This window comes from Amphiura filiformis, chromosome 7, assembly GCF_039555335.1.
Source record: "Amphiura filiformis chromosome 7, Afil_fr2py, whole genome shotgun sequence".
NCBI classification, from domain to species: domain Eukaryota; kingdom Metazoa; phylum Echinodermata; class Ophiuroidea; order Amphilepidida; family Amphiuridae; genus Amphiura; species Amphiura filiformis.
The window spans coordinates 46,539,633-46,558,496 of NC_092634.1; the positions used below are offsets into that span (position 1 = coordinate 46,539,633).

The 18,864-nt window shown below is 38.6% G+C and overlaps 1 protein-coding gene across 1 annotated transcript; it reads right to left on the reverse strand.

The window, feature by feature from the left end:
• Window positions 1–3,345: 3,345 nt before the first annotated feature.
• Window positions 3,346–17,162, reverse strand: LOC140157250 (uncharacterized). The gene is made up of 9 exons (XM_072180377.1): window positions 16,962–17,162; window positions 13,011–13,133; window positions 11,636–11,959; window positions 11,185–11,322; window positions 9,918–10,045; window positions 8,981–9,191; window positions 6,175–6,247; window positions 5,822–5,853; window positions 3,346–4,502 (listed from the first exon to the last, which is right to left on the reverse strand). The coding sequence occupies exons 1-9, from the start codon at window positions 17,089–17,091 to the stop codon at window positions 4,303–4,305; spliced, it is 1,359 nt and encodes a 452-aa protein (XP_072036478.1). The 5' UTR covers window positions 17,092–17,162; the 3' UTR covers window positions 3,346–4,302.
• Window positions 17,163–18,864: the final 1,702 nt, after the last annotated feature.

Genomic DNA, 18,864 nt, shown 5'->3' on the forward strand with positions numbered 1-18,864 from the left:
CAAATCTGTGTACACCCCATAGACACTGGGTAATAACAATGCATGTGTGCAAGTGGCGTCTCTGTCCCACATAATTTGTGGAAGAAGATGCATTTTAAATGTATTTCTTTTTATACCGGAAGTGACCCCTTAATATGCTTTGACCCCAAATAAAAAAAATACCACATATACATTGGGTAACTGCAGATCATATGTGATCATACCGTTACTGTGCTATGTTTTATTTAGCTAATAAAAATTTTTGAAGGTTTTTCGTTTTATACCGGAAGTGACCCCTTAATGACCTTTGACCCCAAATCTGTGTACACCACATAGACACTGGGTAATAGCAATACATGTGTGCAAGTGGGGTTGCTGTCCTACGTAAGTTGTGGGAGAAGATGCATTTTTAGTTGAGATCACGTTTTTGACCCCTGTGACCCCTGCGTGACCTTTGACCCCGCGAGTTTCATGTGACATGGAGGGGCTTGGTCAATGATCATTGCGACTAAGTTAGGTCAAAATCGATGTAAGCATGTGAGTGCTAGAGCAAATGTAATGGTTGACAGAAAGAAGAAAGAAAGAAGAAAGAAGAACCTGTAAGAAAAAAGACACAGCCGTGACTAACGTCACGGCTGTGTAACTAGACTTAGCTGTGGTCTAAGACCACGAACACAGCCGTGTTGTGACCCCTTATTGACCTTTGACCCCAAAATATATGAAAGTCCCATTGGCTAGTGTCAATGTACATTTGCATGTGGCATTACTATGCCATGTTACTTGTGGCAGAAGGGGCATTTTGAAGGTTTTTCGTCTCAGACCGGAAGTGACCCCTTGATGACATTTGACCCAAAATAAAAATAAATACCACATATACACTGGGTAACCACAATTCATATATGAACATACCGTTACTGTCCTTTGTTTTTCTTAGCTAATAAAAATTTTTGAAGGTATTTCGTTTTATACCGGAAGTGACCCCTAAATGACCTTTGACCCCAAATCTCCGTACACCCTATATACACTGGGTAACACCAATGCATGTGTGCAAGTGGTATCACTGTCCTACGTAATTTGTGGAAGAAGATGCATTTTATAAGTATTTCGTTTTATACCGGAAGTGACCCCTTAATGACCTTTGACCCCAAATTAAAAAATACCACATATACACTGGGCAACCACAATTTATGTGTGCATATACCGTTACTGTCCTACGTTTTTCTTAGCTAATAAATTTTTTTGAAGATATTTCGTTTTATACCGGAAGTGACCCCTTAATGACCTTTGACCCCAAATCTGTGTACACCCCATAGACACTAGGTAATTACAATACATGTGTGCAAGTGGCGTCACTGTCCTACGTAATTTGTGGGAGAAGATGCATTTTAAAGGTATTTCGTTTTTATACCGGAAGTGACCCCTTAATGACCTTTGACTCCATATAAAAAAATATCACATATACACTGGGTTACTACAACTCATATGTGAACATACCGTGAGTGGCCTATGTTTTGTTTAGCTAATAAAAATTTTTGAAGGTATTTCGTTTTATACCGGAAGTGACCCCTTAATGACCTTTGACCCCAAATCTGTGTACACCACATAGACACTGGGTAATATCAATGCATGTGTGCTTCTGGAAACCACCAGAATTTTTCATGATTTTGTCTCGCATATATATGGCCAGTACGTGCTGCACGCATGCAGTGCACGCTAATGGATTTGCATGCTGCATGCAAACTGCACACGCTCATGACCTGCACGCATGCAGCAAGCATCTGCACGCTTCCCTGCATGCGTGCCTCATTCCAAATATACGCATCCGCACGCTACCAACTGCACGCGTGCTGCATGCGGTGCGGCACGCGTGCTGCTTGCATGCTGCATGCGTTCAAAAACTGCGTGCCATTTTCGTAAGGGTAGACATTGGCTAATGTCAATGCATAGGTGCACGTGGCACCACTTTGCTATGTTATTTGTGGCACAAGGGGCATTTTGAAGGTTTTTCGTCTCAGACCGGAAGTGACCCCTTAATGACCTTTGACTCCAAATAACAAAATACCACATATGAATTGGGTAATCACAATAATGTGTGAACATACTGTTACTGTGCTACGTTTTCTTAGCTAATAAAATTTTTGAACGTATTTCATTTTATACCGGAAGTGACCCCTTAATGACCTTTGACCCCAAATCTGTGAGGACCCCATACACACTGGGTAATAACAATGCATGTGTCCAAGTGGCGTCACTGTCCTACGTAATTTGTGAGAGAAGAAGCATTTTAAAGGTATTTCGTTTTATACCGGAAGTGGCCCCTTAATGACCTTTGACCCCAAATAAAAAAATACCACATATGCACAGGGTAACTGTAATTTATGTGTGAACATACCGTTACTATCCTATGTTTTTCTTAGCAAATAAAAAAAATTGAAGGTTTTTCGTTTAATACCGGAAGTGGCCCCTTAATGACCTTTGACCCCAAATCTGTGAGGACCCCATAGACACTAGATAATAACAATGTATGTGTGCAAGTGGTGTCACTGTCCTACGTAATCTGTGAGAGAAGAAGCATTTTGAGTTGAAATCACGTTTTGACCCCTATGACCCCTGCGTGACCTTTGACCCCACGAATTTTATATGACATGTAGGGGCATGGTCAATGATAGTTGTGACTAAGTTAGGTTAAAATCGGTGTAAGCATGTCAGTGCTAGAGCAAATGTAGTGGTCGGCAGAAAGAACCTGTAAGAAAAAGGACACAGCCGTGACTAGCGTCACGGCTGTGTAAAGAAGAACCTGTAAGAAAAAAGACACAGCCGTGACTAACGTCACGGCTGTGTTAAGACATATTTGACATGTTTGACAGTGAAAACTAACATTTTGTAGCGAAAAAAATCAGTGGCGTAACCAGTGGGAGGGGGGGGGGGGACAAAAAACTGGGAAGAAGAGCAAAAAATACGGGAAAAAATAGGCAAAAAATTAGGCTCGCACATAAATGCTACAACTTTTGATCAGAAATGGAGAAATTTTTAAATCTTGCCAACCCCGGAAGGTCAGGTCCCGGGGGTCAGGTCTGGTAACGCCACTGTAAAAAATACACTTCTATTTCTTATGAAAAAGTTATAATACGGCTTTAAGTTCAGAAAACGCCATCTTACCAGGAAATTAACAATGCACTTCTTGTGAACTGAGGGCAGTATGATTCAGTTAGTTACCCAGTGAAAATAATTGATTCGAAAATGGAATGTATAAAAGACTGTGCAACTAGATTCAATACAAAGATTTGAAAAGCAAACAGTTAAGTCATAGTTCAGTCTATGTTTTATTTCTTTTATTTACACTATATAGGGTAGCCTGATCCGGTTAGCTGTTATAACACATGGCACCGTTACAAACAATATCATCATAATTATTACAATAGCTTGTGCCAAATAGCCTTGATCAAGGCTTCCTCCTTACTTTTTCTCTATTCATGCTCCTCATAGGACCCATGTATAATCAGTGGTAGAAGTAGGCCTATCATATACTGGACTCTCTAAAAAAAGTTATGATGCTAAATAATTATTTCAAAAGAATGAGAATAGGCCTAACTTTTGAAACAGAAATGTTTGGAAAATGTGGCAAAGCTTCCATGAATTTTACATTAATTAACTATGGACGCCAAAGGACTTGAAACAAGTCTAGTGCCAAAAAGCCTTAGGCCTACGGCCCCATGTCACATAGCATTAACAGCTGAGCCTGTTATTACCATATTACGATAAAGCTGACCGGTTGGCGCCTGGATAGCTGTTAACCTTGTTTTTAAAGCTGGTCCGTTTTACAATTCCTGGAATGTGAGGAGGCGGGGTGCATTCCATGTGCGGGCTGTAGATGGAATGAAGGACCGTTCATGACTAAAGGTTAGATCTTGGAGTTTGAACACATGCAGGAAACACTAGAAACACTACAATTTCAGCTGCAATTTGCCGACGGAAACATGATTTTGTCGACTAAAATGCATACCGTAAAACCCCGTCTACAAGCATATGTAGTGTTTTTTTTATAAAAGCTTAATTAATTCGAAGCAAGTGTTAATATACCAATACAATAGATCGGTCTTAAAATAATACTTGTTTGTATATGCTTGGATCCGTAATTTATTTGCTCAAATTCCATAATGGCGACTGGATTAATGTAGCTTTCATCAGAAGCACACTATATGCTTGTAGACGGGGTTTTACGGTATTCGCCGGCGAATGTTTTGAATGGGGTGTCAAACCCAACACCCCCTCTAGCGACGGCTCTGTCTTTGCTCTCGTTGGTTCATTTAAACTTTCATGCTCTCATTCACTCCGCACTACTTTGCGTGAATTACGCTTCCTGTTCTTCTGTTCATCTGCCGGGTATATAGTACTAGGCTCCTTCATACAGCATACAATGATGCCGATGACCATCATGACACAAGCCATGCCTCCAATCACCATGCCGCAAATTTCTTGTGGTGAGAAGCCAGCTTTCGACGGGGATGGTGATGGAAGAACATCTGGAACAGAAATTGTTGGAAATATGCAAACTGAGAATAGAATGACCCATTTTTATAAACAGTACTTTGACTAACTTGACCCTTGACCCTTGACCTAAGGCGTCGGCACGGATGCTGCAGCACACTGCCTTGCCATCTGATCCATGGTGAATCCATGCCATACCACTCGGTCTTTGGCCAGCCTTCCTGCTGTTGCTATGGAGGTGATGTTTCTAGCTATGCAGTTTGTTTTGACAGTGTCCATCCATCTTTTGGCGGGTCTTCCTCGTGGTCTTTTTCCATGTACATTTTCCTCTAGCACAATTTTGGGGTATCTGTCATTTCGCATTCGCTGTACGTGGCCAAAGAAACTGATCCTTTTTTGGGTGATTTTATCAATGACTAACTATACTCCACCAATTGATCAACAGGTATATAAATCTATCAATTTCAGGGTCGCCAAGAGCCATTATGGGCCAGGGGGTATAATAGCTTATAATGAACATACGAGACCCTTTAATCAGTAATGACGTACATGACTTCATCATGTTGGGGACAGAGGTGGCGTAAATAACTTTATCTTCATGACATGGGGATGGATGTTGGCGTAAAGCAGGTGTCGTTCTTGAACAAATTTCGCATAAAACGCGCAAAATGTCAATCCAAAATGATCAAATATGAAATTAGAACGAGAAATGTACAATTTTTCGGTAAAATGGTCAAATATTTAAGTTAGCCTAAAACATTCATTTGCAGGACACATTCCATGAGATATACGCCTATGCGAACAGTTTCGCGCACCACTTAAAAGGGCATTTTGTGATCAAAAAGTTGAGATTTTTACACCACAGGAAACTTCTGGCTACATAATCATTATGTACAAAAAATGTCTTGCAGATTAATTCGTTTGGCAAAAATATCGTCAGAACGAAATTACAACAGTGGCCTATCGAGCAGTGTAATACGCGTAATCATACTTAACTCGCAAACGCAAAATCGGGAATAAGCTGTTTTTTGTGGATATTTACTGAAAATGTCATAAAAAGGGGATGCTAGGATCACGAATACTCCTTTAAGTATTCTATACACACTGCGTTCGCGGCTTGCAGAATTGATTCATTTTCCTAGCAGGTAGGTGCATTGATATTGGTCAAATTTTACGACAATTTTAGTATTTTGTTTGCTATAAAAATAGTAGACATTGCAGAAATTCTTCGTCGTGTATGAAATAGCGCCAGTGCATTATGGAGCTCAATTTCTCTCTCAACAAGTGATGATACGCATTTACCAACCTGTAAACAGGGGATGCGCTTTTACTTGGGACCTCATCTTAGACTTACCACATGTATCTCCTTTGATTCCCACAGGGCACCTATAAGAGAAAAATAATCTATCAACAATAATTCTTACTGAAACATTGAATTCTTTCATATTGGACATTATTTTATCCACTTTATATTTCAAACTTCAAATAATTTTACTTTGTGTAGCAAAGTAAAGTCCAAAATGAAAATCCTCTCTGTTCTGATCACATTTTTGTACCGCCACTATGAAATCAATCACGTGTATTTTTGGCTAGATGCTTTTTCATTTTTAAAATTAATTATCCAAAGACGAAGGCAGCAGATACCAAATTTGCAACTCATGTAGTGGCAAAAATAATCAGTTGTAAGTATAATGGAAACATACTTACATGCACACACCCTCAAAATTATCATCTGCCACACACCATCCTTCGTTCATACAGGTTACTCCATTGCAGATATCTACACAAACAAACAGACAAATACATAGCTGATAATTATTATTTCTTATTAATTGGTGCTTGGAATAATAAACAAACAGACAAATGCATAGCTGATAATTATTATTTCTTATTAATTGGTGCTTGGAATAATAATACTTAAACTGTAATTTTCCAAGTTCCAGTTCTTCACTGCAAAAATACTGCAGGCGAAATTGTTTCGTCCCCGTGCATTACAATCCAATAATGGCAGCAAGAATTTCATATTGTCTAGGATATGCAGAGTCCCGCCTCATCATCATCCTCATGCCCTTCATCCTCTTCCTGATTATTATCATTGTTGTCGTCGTCGATCGGCTGCGAAGCAGTCGGTCACAGCTGTCGCCAATGACATATGTCCTGAGCTGTATCAAGTTAGAATCTCAGATGGGGAAAGGGCAAAGATCTTTTAGGGGTACATGTTCAAGTAACCTCCTTCAACTCATTTGCATAGAATTTGATACCAGGATCATATTCTGATTCGTTGAACTTCTAATTAGCACACTTTTGGATACCTCCATATTTGGGTTTACCTAATTAATTATTAATGAAGATTACGTTGTTTACATCATGACGTCATTCGGCTTGTCACTCGTCCGATTCGAAACACGAAAAACATTTGCACTTTTCTTTCCATTAATGTTATATCGTGAAATACCATATAGCGGAGGTGTTAGTTTTTTTATTTAAGGAAAATATTCCTGGCGATGACCCCATGTTGACAATCCCTCATTTCAAATATATAGTTTTGGTTTCTCTATTGTTCAGAAACCAAAAATCAAGGGATTAAAATGTGGAGATGAACTGGTATGCAATCATAACACTTTTGTGCTGGGAGGACACAAGAGGATATATATAATCATAAGTATAATGGCCTATAACCATACGTATATAATAGCCTATTGTGCTAACATTTGAATTATCGATATCTATCAACGCCGGCGACTTTTGATGCTCTCTGCCGTAGGTGGCACACTTCCATGACACCATAAAATTGCACCCAAGTTCCGATAAGTTATGCATAGACATCGTTGAGACATAAAAGATGGATATATATATAGATATAGATGTAGAAATCATGTGCATATATTGAGGGGTGGGGGGGGGGGGTGTTTTGTTTATTTGTCTGAAATATAAACGATGCATGATGATGTAGATGATTTGATTATGAATTAGATTATTCCCCGGGAAAGCACAACCCATACCTCTTACCTATGTTCCCTCCGCCACCTATATATATCCTCCTCCCTCCCCCTCCCCACACTCGATATCGACTCTTCCCTATTATTCCACTCCACTCTTGAGCCCCCCTCCCCCTCCTTCCCTTCCCACTTCCAATGCTCTCTCCCCTGTTTTTCTTTCTCCCTTACCCTTTCCCCCTCCCCCCTCACACACACACACATACCCTCTTTCCCTGGCGATCTCTTCTATCTCTCTCTCTCTATTCTCCAATAAATAAATTGAATAAAAGTTAGTTTAAACCAGCTAAGTTCTATGATATTGATCTTCCGTCATGCGACATGCACATAAATAGAATTGTGTATAATAGTGTTTATAACACTGAAGTCATAATCTGTCAAGTGCCTATTGTAATGTCTGTTGAAATATTTTGATGGTCTATATATTTTCACAGTGAAATCAGCTTAGGCTAATTCGTAGTCTCAAGTCAATGCTTTCAAACTAAATCAATGCTTTCAAATGTAGACTTCTTTGTTCGACTTTTCTGCTCGTGAATATTGCACTGCGAAATTTAAACATTTCTTTTGTATACTTAGAGTAGGTAACTTCAAATCAAATAATTTTACGATCCACACCACTTATAAGAAACTGAAACCAAAACCGAAACTGACTGTCACAAATGTTCGGTTTTAAACAAAAGGTAGAAACAATGAGTTCGATATCTTATGATTCAAGTGGTTAGGCAGGACAATAGGAAAACACGTGACCAAAACCAAAACCAAAACTAAAACTATATATTTGAAATGAGGCAATGGCTAAATATGCTGTATTAGTTTTGGAAAGGGTCCGGCCATGGTCCGCCATTTTGTTCTTCAGATTAGTAGACTTGCTTAATACCAGTCGTTTTCATTATCCTAACTACAGTTTGTACATTGAAAAGTGAACTTCGACGTACGTGATGCGAAAAATTCTTGCCGTACCATTTTGATTCATTTTTCAGCCGGGATGGTTACGTTTGCGTATGACCAGTTCTTGTGTATATTAGAATTCTGTGGGAAAGGGTGACATTTCTGCTTAATTACCTGACGATGATACATGACTCTCTATGTTCCCTATCTCGGTCATTGTGCTTTGTTAATAGGACCATTATAAAGCATAGAAAGCATAAAGCATAAAGCATAAAGCATTGATTAGCTCATCTCATGGTTTGCGGATTATGCTCAAGCCATTTCATTTGACGATGCTGAATTACGCGTGAAATGGGCTGATGCATGGTTGGTCATGGTACACAGTAACATTAGAAACTCCAGATCCACATTATTATGATTTGGAAGCGTAGATGGTAGTCTAATTCTTAAACTAGTGCGAGAGAATCCATGTTTCACAGCCATACAACAATATTGAGAAGCAAGATGTTCACAACTGAAAGTGGGAATGTGGTTTGATTTCAGTTGAAATCAGCTCAGGCAAGCGATTTGCATTTTCTCTCCAAGTCGAATTATTTATATTCTGATCAATTATTTTCTTCATCACATACCAGTGAGTTTAAAGTATGACTCGTCTACTCCTAAAGCAGAGCTACTACTCGTCATGTACGAAGTTATAGCTGTTAAGATTTCACCATCAGTAGCTGTAGATTCCGTCTCATCTATTGTGATGGCGAATTCTGCTATGATGTCGCCTGATCTAAACTGAATGACTCCACAGTCATAGATTTCGACAGCGTTAACAGTCAATGCTGCGTTTATCTGTATATAGTTAAAAATAACAAATAACTCAGCAGTATAGGCTTTGATTATGTGTCACAGCTAAGTCCAATTATATCACAGATATATAAAGCATGTTTTATGTACATCCTCTACCCCAACAAGAATGACACCCGGCAAAGACACCCAGATGCCAGAGTAGGTTAGTTGTCAAGGAAGGCAATTATGGTACAGCATTTCCCAGTGTTTGTGCATCATTTTGACCCGATATATTCAAATGCTTATACGTATGGCAACATTTGTATGGCAAGTCTTTCCAATGAGCCAATGACATTTTTGGGACGATTGCGCACAAAGTGTGTGAACATTTGCAATTGTACAATATTTTTATAGTCCATTTGGCTTCCACGAGATAGTGACGTCAGTACTTTGGCACAAATACTTCTCGCGTGTACAGATTCACCGCCTTTGTTCGCGCTGTAAACGATTTAACTATGCCCACCGGATAACGCACTGACGTCACTGTCTCATGGAAGCCAAATGGACTATAGTTGTATACCAATCGAGCCAAAAAGAATATGGTTATTCTTATTTCCATCTCTATTTCACATGAAAATGGTTTTTCTGCCCCTTCTTACATTGCAAAGAAGTTGATTGTAAATGGGTACATTGTGAAGAGGTTGATGCACAAGCTGGAGAAACATCAAGTATTTCCGGAAAATCCGCCATTTTGAATTTAAATCTCACCTGCTTCAACAACTGGCTTACCTCTGTGCAGACTAATGTATCAAGTTGTTCAAATTCTGCCGAATTTGGATCACGTAGGGCATCCGAGTACTCAGCTGGTACACCGTCTATAGATGTAATGTTAATCTCTCCTTTCAGATACTTGTATACTAAAAGCATTTGGTGAACATGAATATGGGGAGAAAATTAGACATAGGCAAAGAAGTTGGACTCCGCCGTGTGTCGGCGTTGTCATTAAAGTGAAAATAGTATAGGTCTGAAGTATTGTTTTGCCATGGACCAGTCATCAAACTTCAATATAAGAAAACCAAAAACAATTAAAACAATTCAATTTCTTTATACATAATCATTCAAAAAGTTCTACATCCATCACCACATCTCTGTTATCTTATTTTTACGTACCAGGCAATTGAAATTACCCATGAATATACTTAAATCTAGGCAACAATATATACGTTATATAAGGAAAAGGTGATTTTTGGTTGTTAAGATATGTTGATTAAATCGAATGCAGAAAAGGACTGTAAGGACTCTTATATATCGGAGAAACAAAACAATCCATTAGAGCTAGGATTGGCCAACATCGCAGGCCTAGCTCTAACGAAGCCCAGAACTCGGCTGTTTTCACCCACAACAAAGTCACGGGACATACCTTTAACCCGGAAGACGTCATCATTCTGGACAAGGAGGAACCCTGGTTTGAAAAGGGGTGTGCGCGAAGCAGTCTGGGAGAGAGTCGAAAGCCCGTCGCTGAACAGATCAGGAGGACTACGCTTTCAACTCTCGCACGCGTGGGACCAGGCACTGAAAGGAATTGATCGCCGTCTCTCACGTGACCAATCGACCTAATTCAGTAACCTGATGATGTCCGATGGTTTCGGACGAAACGTCATGTTAACAAAACGTAAGTTCCAGTATTTGATTTATTTCTGTACTCTTGATATTTATGAATATTCATACAGCATAGGGACATGTTGAGATTGTCAGGTGTTAGCACCTTATGCTGTTCGAAACTGACATGAATATATACATATATGACCAACGGCTTAATATCCCTTCCAAAGGACGGAGTAGTTCCATGGTTCATTTATCCAAATATAATTGCAACATGGGAAAAGCATAAGTCTGAATTTAATCTACGGATGTAACCAATTAAATTCAGACTTATTTCAAAAGTCAGTACCTCAGCAAGTCTCCACTGCCGGGAATTGAACCCAGGGCCTCATGCACGAGTAACCATAATCATTAGACCTCGCTCGATCTCTCAGTCTATCCCAAATCCACTTACCTACACACAACTCTTTCTCTTCCCGATAACTGAACCCATTGGCACAGTTTTCACAGTGATAGTCTCCTGGGCCATCCGGAACACAGTCAATGAAGTTTTTAGCAGTACAGATAACTGAATTTTCTTCACAGGGCATTTCTGTATCAAATAAAGATTGTTAACACATTGATCACCATAAAGGTAATAACTGATTATGTACAGGACTCTATGCTGCATGTGTAGGTTCTGTATGTGTATTTATTATTGACATATTCTGGATGTTTTCTACCCCTTCTGATTTTCCACAATTATATTTATACAAATGAAATATCGTCAATGTGGCTGAAATGCAGTTTGTTAACTTGTGGGCCGTCTTTATACGGTATGGATGTGAGCAAAATAAGCTACTATACGTAAAAAAATACTAGGAAAATGATATTCAAGATTGTATATCATGATCAAAAGTACATACCATTATAGCAAATGACCCCTGCATCTTCACTACATCGACTACAGTTGTCATACCAGTTGTGATATCCCCATTCATTATGACAGCAATCCTCCGAGCTGCTTTTTGATCCTGAACAGAGAACATCACGCAGCCATATTGCTTTATTTCCCTGTCCAAACTGAGCATAGCTTATAGCTTCTGGGGCACCATACGGGAATCCAAGTTGACGGCAGGCTACCATTCTATCATTCTCTGATGATGAATCGTCACACACTGTATCCAAAGTACCAAAGAAAAGTACTTCCACACTGCCATCATATGAATTGTTGCCACCAACAAGACGGACTGTATTTGGTGTGGGGTAGGGAAGAAGATTATTCACGAGCTGTTTTAATATATCGGTTGTTTGATGGCATGTAAAAATAAGTCGTTTTTAAGAAAAGGTGAACAATGATGGCGCTATTTATCTTCAATCGTGTTTTCATCATTACGAGGGGTAGACACTGGTATAATGACATTAAAATATCAGAAAAAGAGTAGCAATAACGCCTTAACGTAGCTACTCCTCTTGCAATAAATATATATGGGTGTGTGGTGTGTGAGGGTGTGGGTAGGGGTGTGGGAAAATAGAAAATATTTGCTCCTCCTTTCGACGTGCAAAACATATTTACCCACCTCTTTACACAAACCACATTTTTGTTTATAATTTATAACATTTAACTTGTCTGATCATAATTTTACATATTGGAACATTTTCATGTTTCTTTACTCCCTTTTAGGGCGTAATATCCAAAAGGCGTCCCAAAAAACCTGTGCCAAAATTGCTTATCTCCCGTTTGATCTCAGCCCTCTGAGTCTTGCTGAAGCAACCCTTGTCCTTATATAACTTACCTGTTTCGCATAATTATTGCACCACCTTTGGGTTTATTTGAGCGCGAATTTCTCACAGAATTGGGCCATTGTTTTACGCGAAGAGGTGCGAAAAATGCATAATTTTTGAAAATCGTGGATTCACCAGGGCCCTACATTTATGGCACCTCATTGAAGGTAGGGCCCTACGTTTAGTAGGGTTCATTGTTGAGCCCCTTTGGTTTTAAGTTGGAATACTAGTATTATTATTTATCAACATACTTAAATGATGTGATGTTCTGGGGTTTGAAAAAAAATTACATAATTTTACACTGTCTGTCAATGGGAAACTCCCAAATATAGTAACTTCCCCCGAACTTCGTGGAGTTCATCAATTTACAATAGGATGTCAACTGACAAGTAGGAGATATTCCACTTTAGAATAGGGATTTAGTCACATTCGGACCCAATATAGGTCTCCTTATGAATGTCTAAATGCGCGTTTCTGTTGCAAAATGGCAACCTTGAATTTCAATATGCAACTTACCCATGGGGCAAGATTGCTCGTCTGAGTTGTCGCCACAATCGTTGTGTCCATCACATGCCCATATTCCTGGTATGCAGAGTCCATTAGAACAAAGATATCCATAACATGGTGCATCTGTTGGACCTGTATGACATGTATTTATCGATACTGTACATCATTATGCTTTAATATTCCTATTTGGTTTCAATATCAAAGGCACAACCAGACAATGTGGGTATAGTGTTCGCTTGCTACACCCTTTTGAGCCGGCCGGACTTGATCCTTAAACTGCCAGAGAGCAGTGCTGTTAGCATAGGCGCAGCAAGTGATTGGACAGGTGGACGAGTTCAAGGGCCACAGGGGTCAGGGGCTCCGAGCAAAAACTAAAATAACTCAGGACTATATGGGGTAGGAATAGGCCTAATAAATGAGATGTTATAACGGCCCCACACTGCTCCTTGTCCATGGGCCTCGGAGGCTCATGCTACGCTCCTGGCGGTTAGATCATCCAGGGGTTTATCATGCCTTATTTTTCTATAGCTATTGTTCACTCCTGATTCAGTGTCCATTCAGTTTTCGTAATCAAACCAGGCATTAGGGCAGCAGCTTTTTCCTTGTCTGGCACATGATGTCTACATTAAATATCTGCATGGCGACCAACGGCTGCTTCAGGCCCAGCAAGGCAGAGTTCCAACATTTAGTGAGAAAGGACTTGCTGGATGTAATAAAGGTAAGTACTCATTTAATAAGAAAGTCCGACCTTCTGTGGTGCAGATTATGATGAACCCAGATTTTGACCAAACTTGGTCACTAGCATCACTATCCAAGATGTAACATGATACATGACCAGTTCCGGGTCAAATGTCACGCAAAGGTCACAGGGGTCAAAAATGTGATTTCCGGACATGCATTGCCCTTCGTAGGTACACAAAAGTTGCTCTCCGATTTGGGGTCAAAGGTCATTAAGGGGTCATTTCCGGTATAAAACCAAATATCTTCAAAATGCTTCTTCTGCCACAAATTACATAGTACGATAATGTCACTTACACATATGCATCGGCTATATCCAGGGCCTTTAGATTGTTCACAGAATTTGGGTCAAAGGTCATTAAGGGGTCATTTCCGGTTAAAATCTAAAAATCTTCAAAAATTCATATCTGTTACATGTAACATAGTACGCTGATATCACTTGCACAGAAATGATCCTAATGACATACTAAAAATATTTGTGACCCCAAAGGTCAAAGTTTAGGGGTCAATGGTCAAATTTTAAAATTAGGTCAATCGAGCTCAAATTTAATAGGAATGATCCTTACGGCATTCTAAACATGTTAAAATATTAATGACCCCAAAGGTCAAAGTTTAAGGGTCAAAGGTCACATTTTAAAATTGGTCCAATCAAGCTCAAATTCAACAGGAATGATTCTTACGACATTCTTAACATGTTGAAAATATTTATGACCCCAAAGGTAAAAGTTTAGCGGTCAAAGGTCAAACTTCAAGACTGGCATTTCCGGCGCCGGCTAGGTCTAGATCTGTAGCCAGATCTAGTTTCCATTGTAATAATAAAACGACGGTTCCTGCGTTTTATTCAAAATCTCTGTAAAAAACTGAATTTTGACAAATATCGAGGGCGTCTTCCTCGGCAAATGTTATTATCAGGTGGTGAGCGCCGTGCATTCTCTAAATTTAGTACATATCCGTTGTCAACCGTGTAATTGAATGGGATTATTTTGAAATTTGAAAACGCTTAAAATATCACCAACAAATAGGCCTATGTTAATAAATAATATTAATACAAGCTAAAACATATTAATACAAGCTAAAACCGTTGGGATTCGATAATGAACCCCACAAAACTAACCGAGTGTATGGAAAGTGCCATAATGGCTGAGCGGTTTTGCCGGCTCTCTCCGACCATCATGCCACTCGCCGCCTGGTTATAATATGGCTTTAACAAAGAACATAGGGATTTGAAATGAAAAAGGAAAATAATAAAAACCAAGACAAAGAAATGCATTCATGGTATGAGGGAAGTGTCATTAAATTTAATGTGTCCACTTCGTTTTTATACTTCCTTGAAATATAGATTTGTTTTATTCGCATGGATAAAATACGAATGATGGCAATGATAATAATAAAAAAGTTCAACTAATGTTTTAATGCTTCGCTCTTATTGCTTCAATTACAGTAAGACATTATTAGCATTTTTGTCATTTTAATTGTCATTTTGAAAGATCACTTATTTTATTAGCGTTTCAACAATAACCAGTTCGTCACCAAGAATCTTTCAAGAATATTATAGATTGCAGTTCCTAATTATAACCGAAATGACGAAAAAGTTAATAATGTACTACTGTAATTGAAGCAATAAAATCAACGCATTAAAACATTAATTGGATCCTGTGAAAAATAAATTAAAAATCAATGACTGTGGCAAGCGTCAGTGCACTATGTCTAGACCCTGAACATATTTTAAGACAATTTATATTTATTAGTATTTATTAGTAGGTTTTAGATAATTGAATTTTTATATGTGATGCGACAAGCAAAATTAGTCGGAACTCGGCAATATTGATTTTGAGATATAGCCAAACAAAGTTATATTTCCACTTGTTTCCTGCTGTTTTGAAAACTCTTTAATAATGCACTTATCTTTGGAACTGGTTGTTCAATTTAAATCGGATCTTCTGCAAAATAAAGCTTTGTAAATGCTTTTTACTATCCGATAAGAAACTGAAAATTCAATATTTCCGAGTTCCGACTGATTTTGCTTGATCGCATCACATATAGATACATTTTTATATAAGAATAAATATACATATGATATTATACTACTTAACGACCCAGGAAACGCACAGATGTTTTTTTTAATGGGCAAAAAGCAGTTTGGGAGTTGGGGCTAATGTTAGAACGCCTCATTTCTACGGCATAAAGACGTCTCAAATGACTACTAAGTATTTCAACAAATAAATGTTTTAAAGACCAATTCAGTGATCCTAGCGCAAAGTGGAGGATTTGTCATTCAAATTGCCATTTGATATTTTTGAATTGAAACATTTTGCGAAAAAACCAAAAAAAACCAGCAGTATTGATGAAGTTAAAGCGCCATTCAAGTACATACTGTCTGTACATAAATACAGATTAATGTAAAATGTTTTATTAAATACACGGCTTTCGGCTGAACCAGTAGCAGGCTATGTTAGTACATCTATTGACAAAGGTACTCAAAATCTGAATTTTGATGATTTTTACGATCGTCCGGATGAGCAAATCACTGAATGGGCCTTTCAGATTATTGTCTTTAAGATTGATGCAGAGGATGTTTAAAGACATTCCCATGACCCAATGGGGTTTCTGACCTTGGTATGTCTGGTTTTTGTACACATGTGGCAAGTTGACCATACTTTGCATTGGGATTGTGTGCAAATGTCTGACGTTTTCATCCTATTATTTAACATTGAAAACATCGAGACTTAGGAATAAAATTAATGCAGTGGGACAATATGAATGTTTCCTGTAAGAAAATCAAATATCAGTCCTAAGTCTCAACTATTAGCTCGTTGGCTGCAGTTTTAAAATGACCATTTTGTGTGTGTGGCAATGGGGACTTTGCCTCTAAAATTAGGTTATATTGGTCAAATTTCCCAATCATAGTGCATTGTAGGAATGCCTTTAAGCCTCCTCTGAGATTGATGAAGATACTGATTTGATGAGTGGCTTATTACAATATCTAATAAAAAATGTTATGCCTTGCACAAGCGGCCAGCGTTTGTACCAATAAACCAAACCGATGTGCTTGAATGCATCTCTACAACGCCAATCAAAGCTACGCTGCATACAAATAGAATACAGTATCGCAACATGAAGCAGACGTGCGTTGGAACGGGTGAATGCCGTCACGAATAAGCCGTACTGCGTTAGCCGTAAACGCCTCTTCGCAATCTCTCTAGTAAATACTTCATCACCTACCTTGCATTGATACGAGACCAGTAGGAGTCACTGCAGTTGTGATAACGGCAACTATCATTGTAGGCTGTACCACACATATGAAAATGCTCACTGCCAAAATGACATGGTGAGAGACAGACATGAACAACATTTTGCACCACGAACTATCATGCTTCAGTTGCTGAAATTGTATACATTTTATTATATTATATAGAACACTATATTCCCAACCTTCTATTACCAACGTCAACCTATGACAATTTCCGCTGGCTTGTGAGCGAGAAATGGAGACAACATATCGATTGGTTATGGATAATTTATGTCAACCTCTTATTTAAAGCTGTAATTAAGTTTATAATATCAAATGTATCTACATTTTCCTACAGCGCAATAAAAGCCTGGAATTCTCTTCCAGACAAGATCAAATAAAATCAAGCATATAAAGGCCAAATGGCAAAAAATACAGGGTGTGCCGATAAAACGGAACCCAACTTTGACCCATTTTTTTTTCAGTTTTATTAGTAGTCAATACTCAAAATTTTTACATATTCGGCTGTATTAACCTTTGAAATATTTTGCCATACACACATCACTTGTTCTGAAATCGACCAAGTAATAATGACACACACAATTTTAAAACAACACCATTTGTATAAAATTCAATGGGATTTGAAAAGTAAAGTGGCAGTTGAAACTCTTATGATAACACTTTTACAATGTATGATGGGAAGTACTTAAATCATCCTCTGCTCCGGATTCCCTCCGACTCTCCTTAAGAGTGATACTCCATCACCAAATAGCTCAAATCGTTCTATCAATTGCAATTTCAAATGCATTTCAATAGAAAAATTAACTCTTCAGTAAAGATTTTTGTCATAACATTTTATTCCCTGTACTTGAGTCCGGTGGGAGGAAGGAAAAAATAGAAAAATTACCACCGGACCCCTTCGCAAAACATATACTAAGAGAATAAAGGTAATTTTGTAGCCGCTGGAGTACATCTATCGTCTCATTGAATACGGGCGACGTCATTATTTTAAGTAAAACAACGAGGCGAATAATGACGTACGTCGCCCGTGTTATACATGTTATATGAGACGATAGATGCACGACAGCGGCTAAAAACAATACCTTTATTATCATTCTTAAACATTTCAATTCAAATTAAAATATCACAAGCATTACAATTTTTAATCAAATTAAATCCTACATTTGACAAGGAATAACCTAGGGCTTAAAATCGAACAGTCCCGTTCTTGCTATACGCCTAGCCTCTGATTGGTTCAAATAGCGAGTACGCGTATCGCGTCGATGCAAACGTTCTGACCCCTGTTAAATCGTGTCATATCACACGGGTAAGAACCAATAAGATTGTAGGAACGTTCTCAAGTGTTTAAGAATTTTATTTAGACAATGATAGATAATAAAACTCCCTTTTCCATTTACAATCATCCGCACTCCTGCACACAGAGAAATTGTTTTTATCTCAGATATGTACAATACATCCAAATTTAATGCAAGCGCCAGGAGTGACTAAGAGACCCAAATTGAAATGTAATACAAATCTTACTTGGAAATCTATTATGTACAGTGTTCCGGAGAGCGTGCTAAAATTTGCTATCAATGCTGCCATTGACAGCCTTCCCACCTTCACAAATCTCTATAAATGGGGGAAACGACTGAACGGGAACTGCCCCCTCTGTGCATGTAAGGGTACCCTTCTTCATATCTTGAACAACTGCAACCATATGCTTGATCGGTACCTCTGGCGTCATAACAACATCATCCGCATCATAATTACCGCTCTGGAGAACAGCCAACTTTTTCTCAATAAACGTGTTCTTATCACGGCGGACCTTACTGCAGGGGGGGACGGTTCCCCCTGACGTCATACCCACAGTTCAAAAACCCGATATTGTGTTAA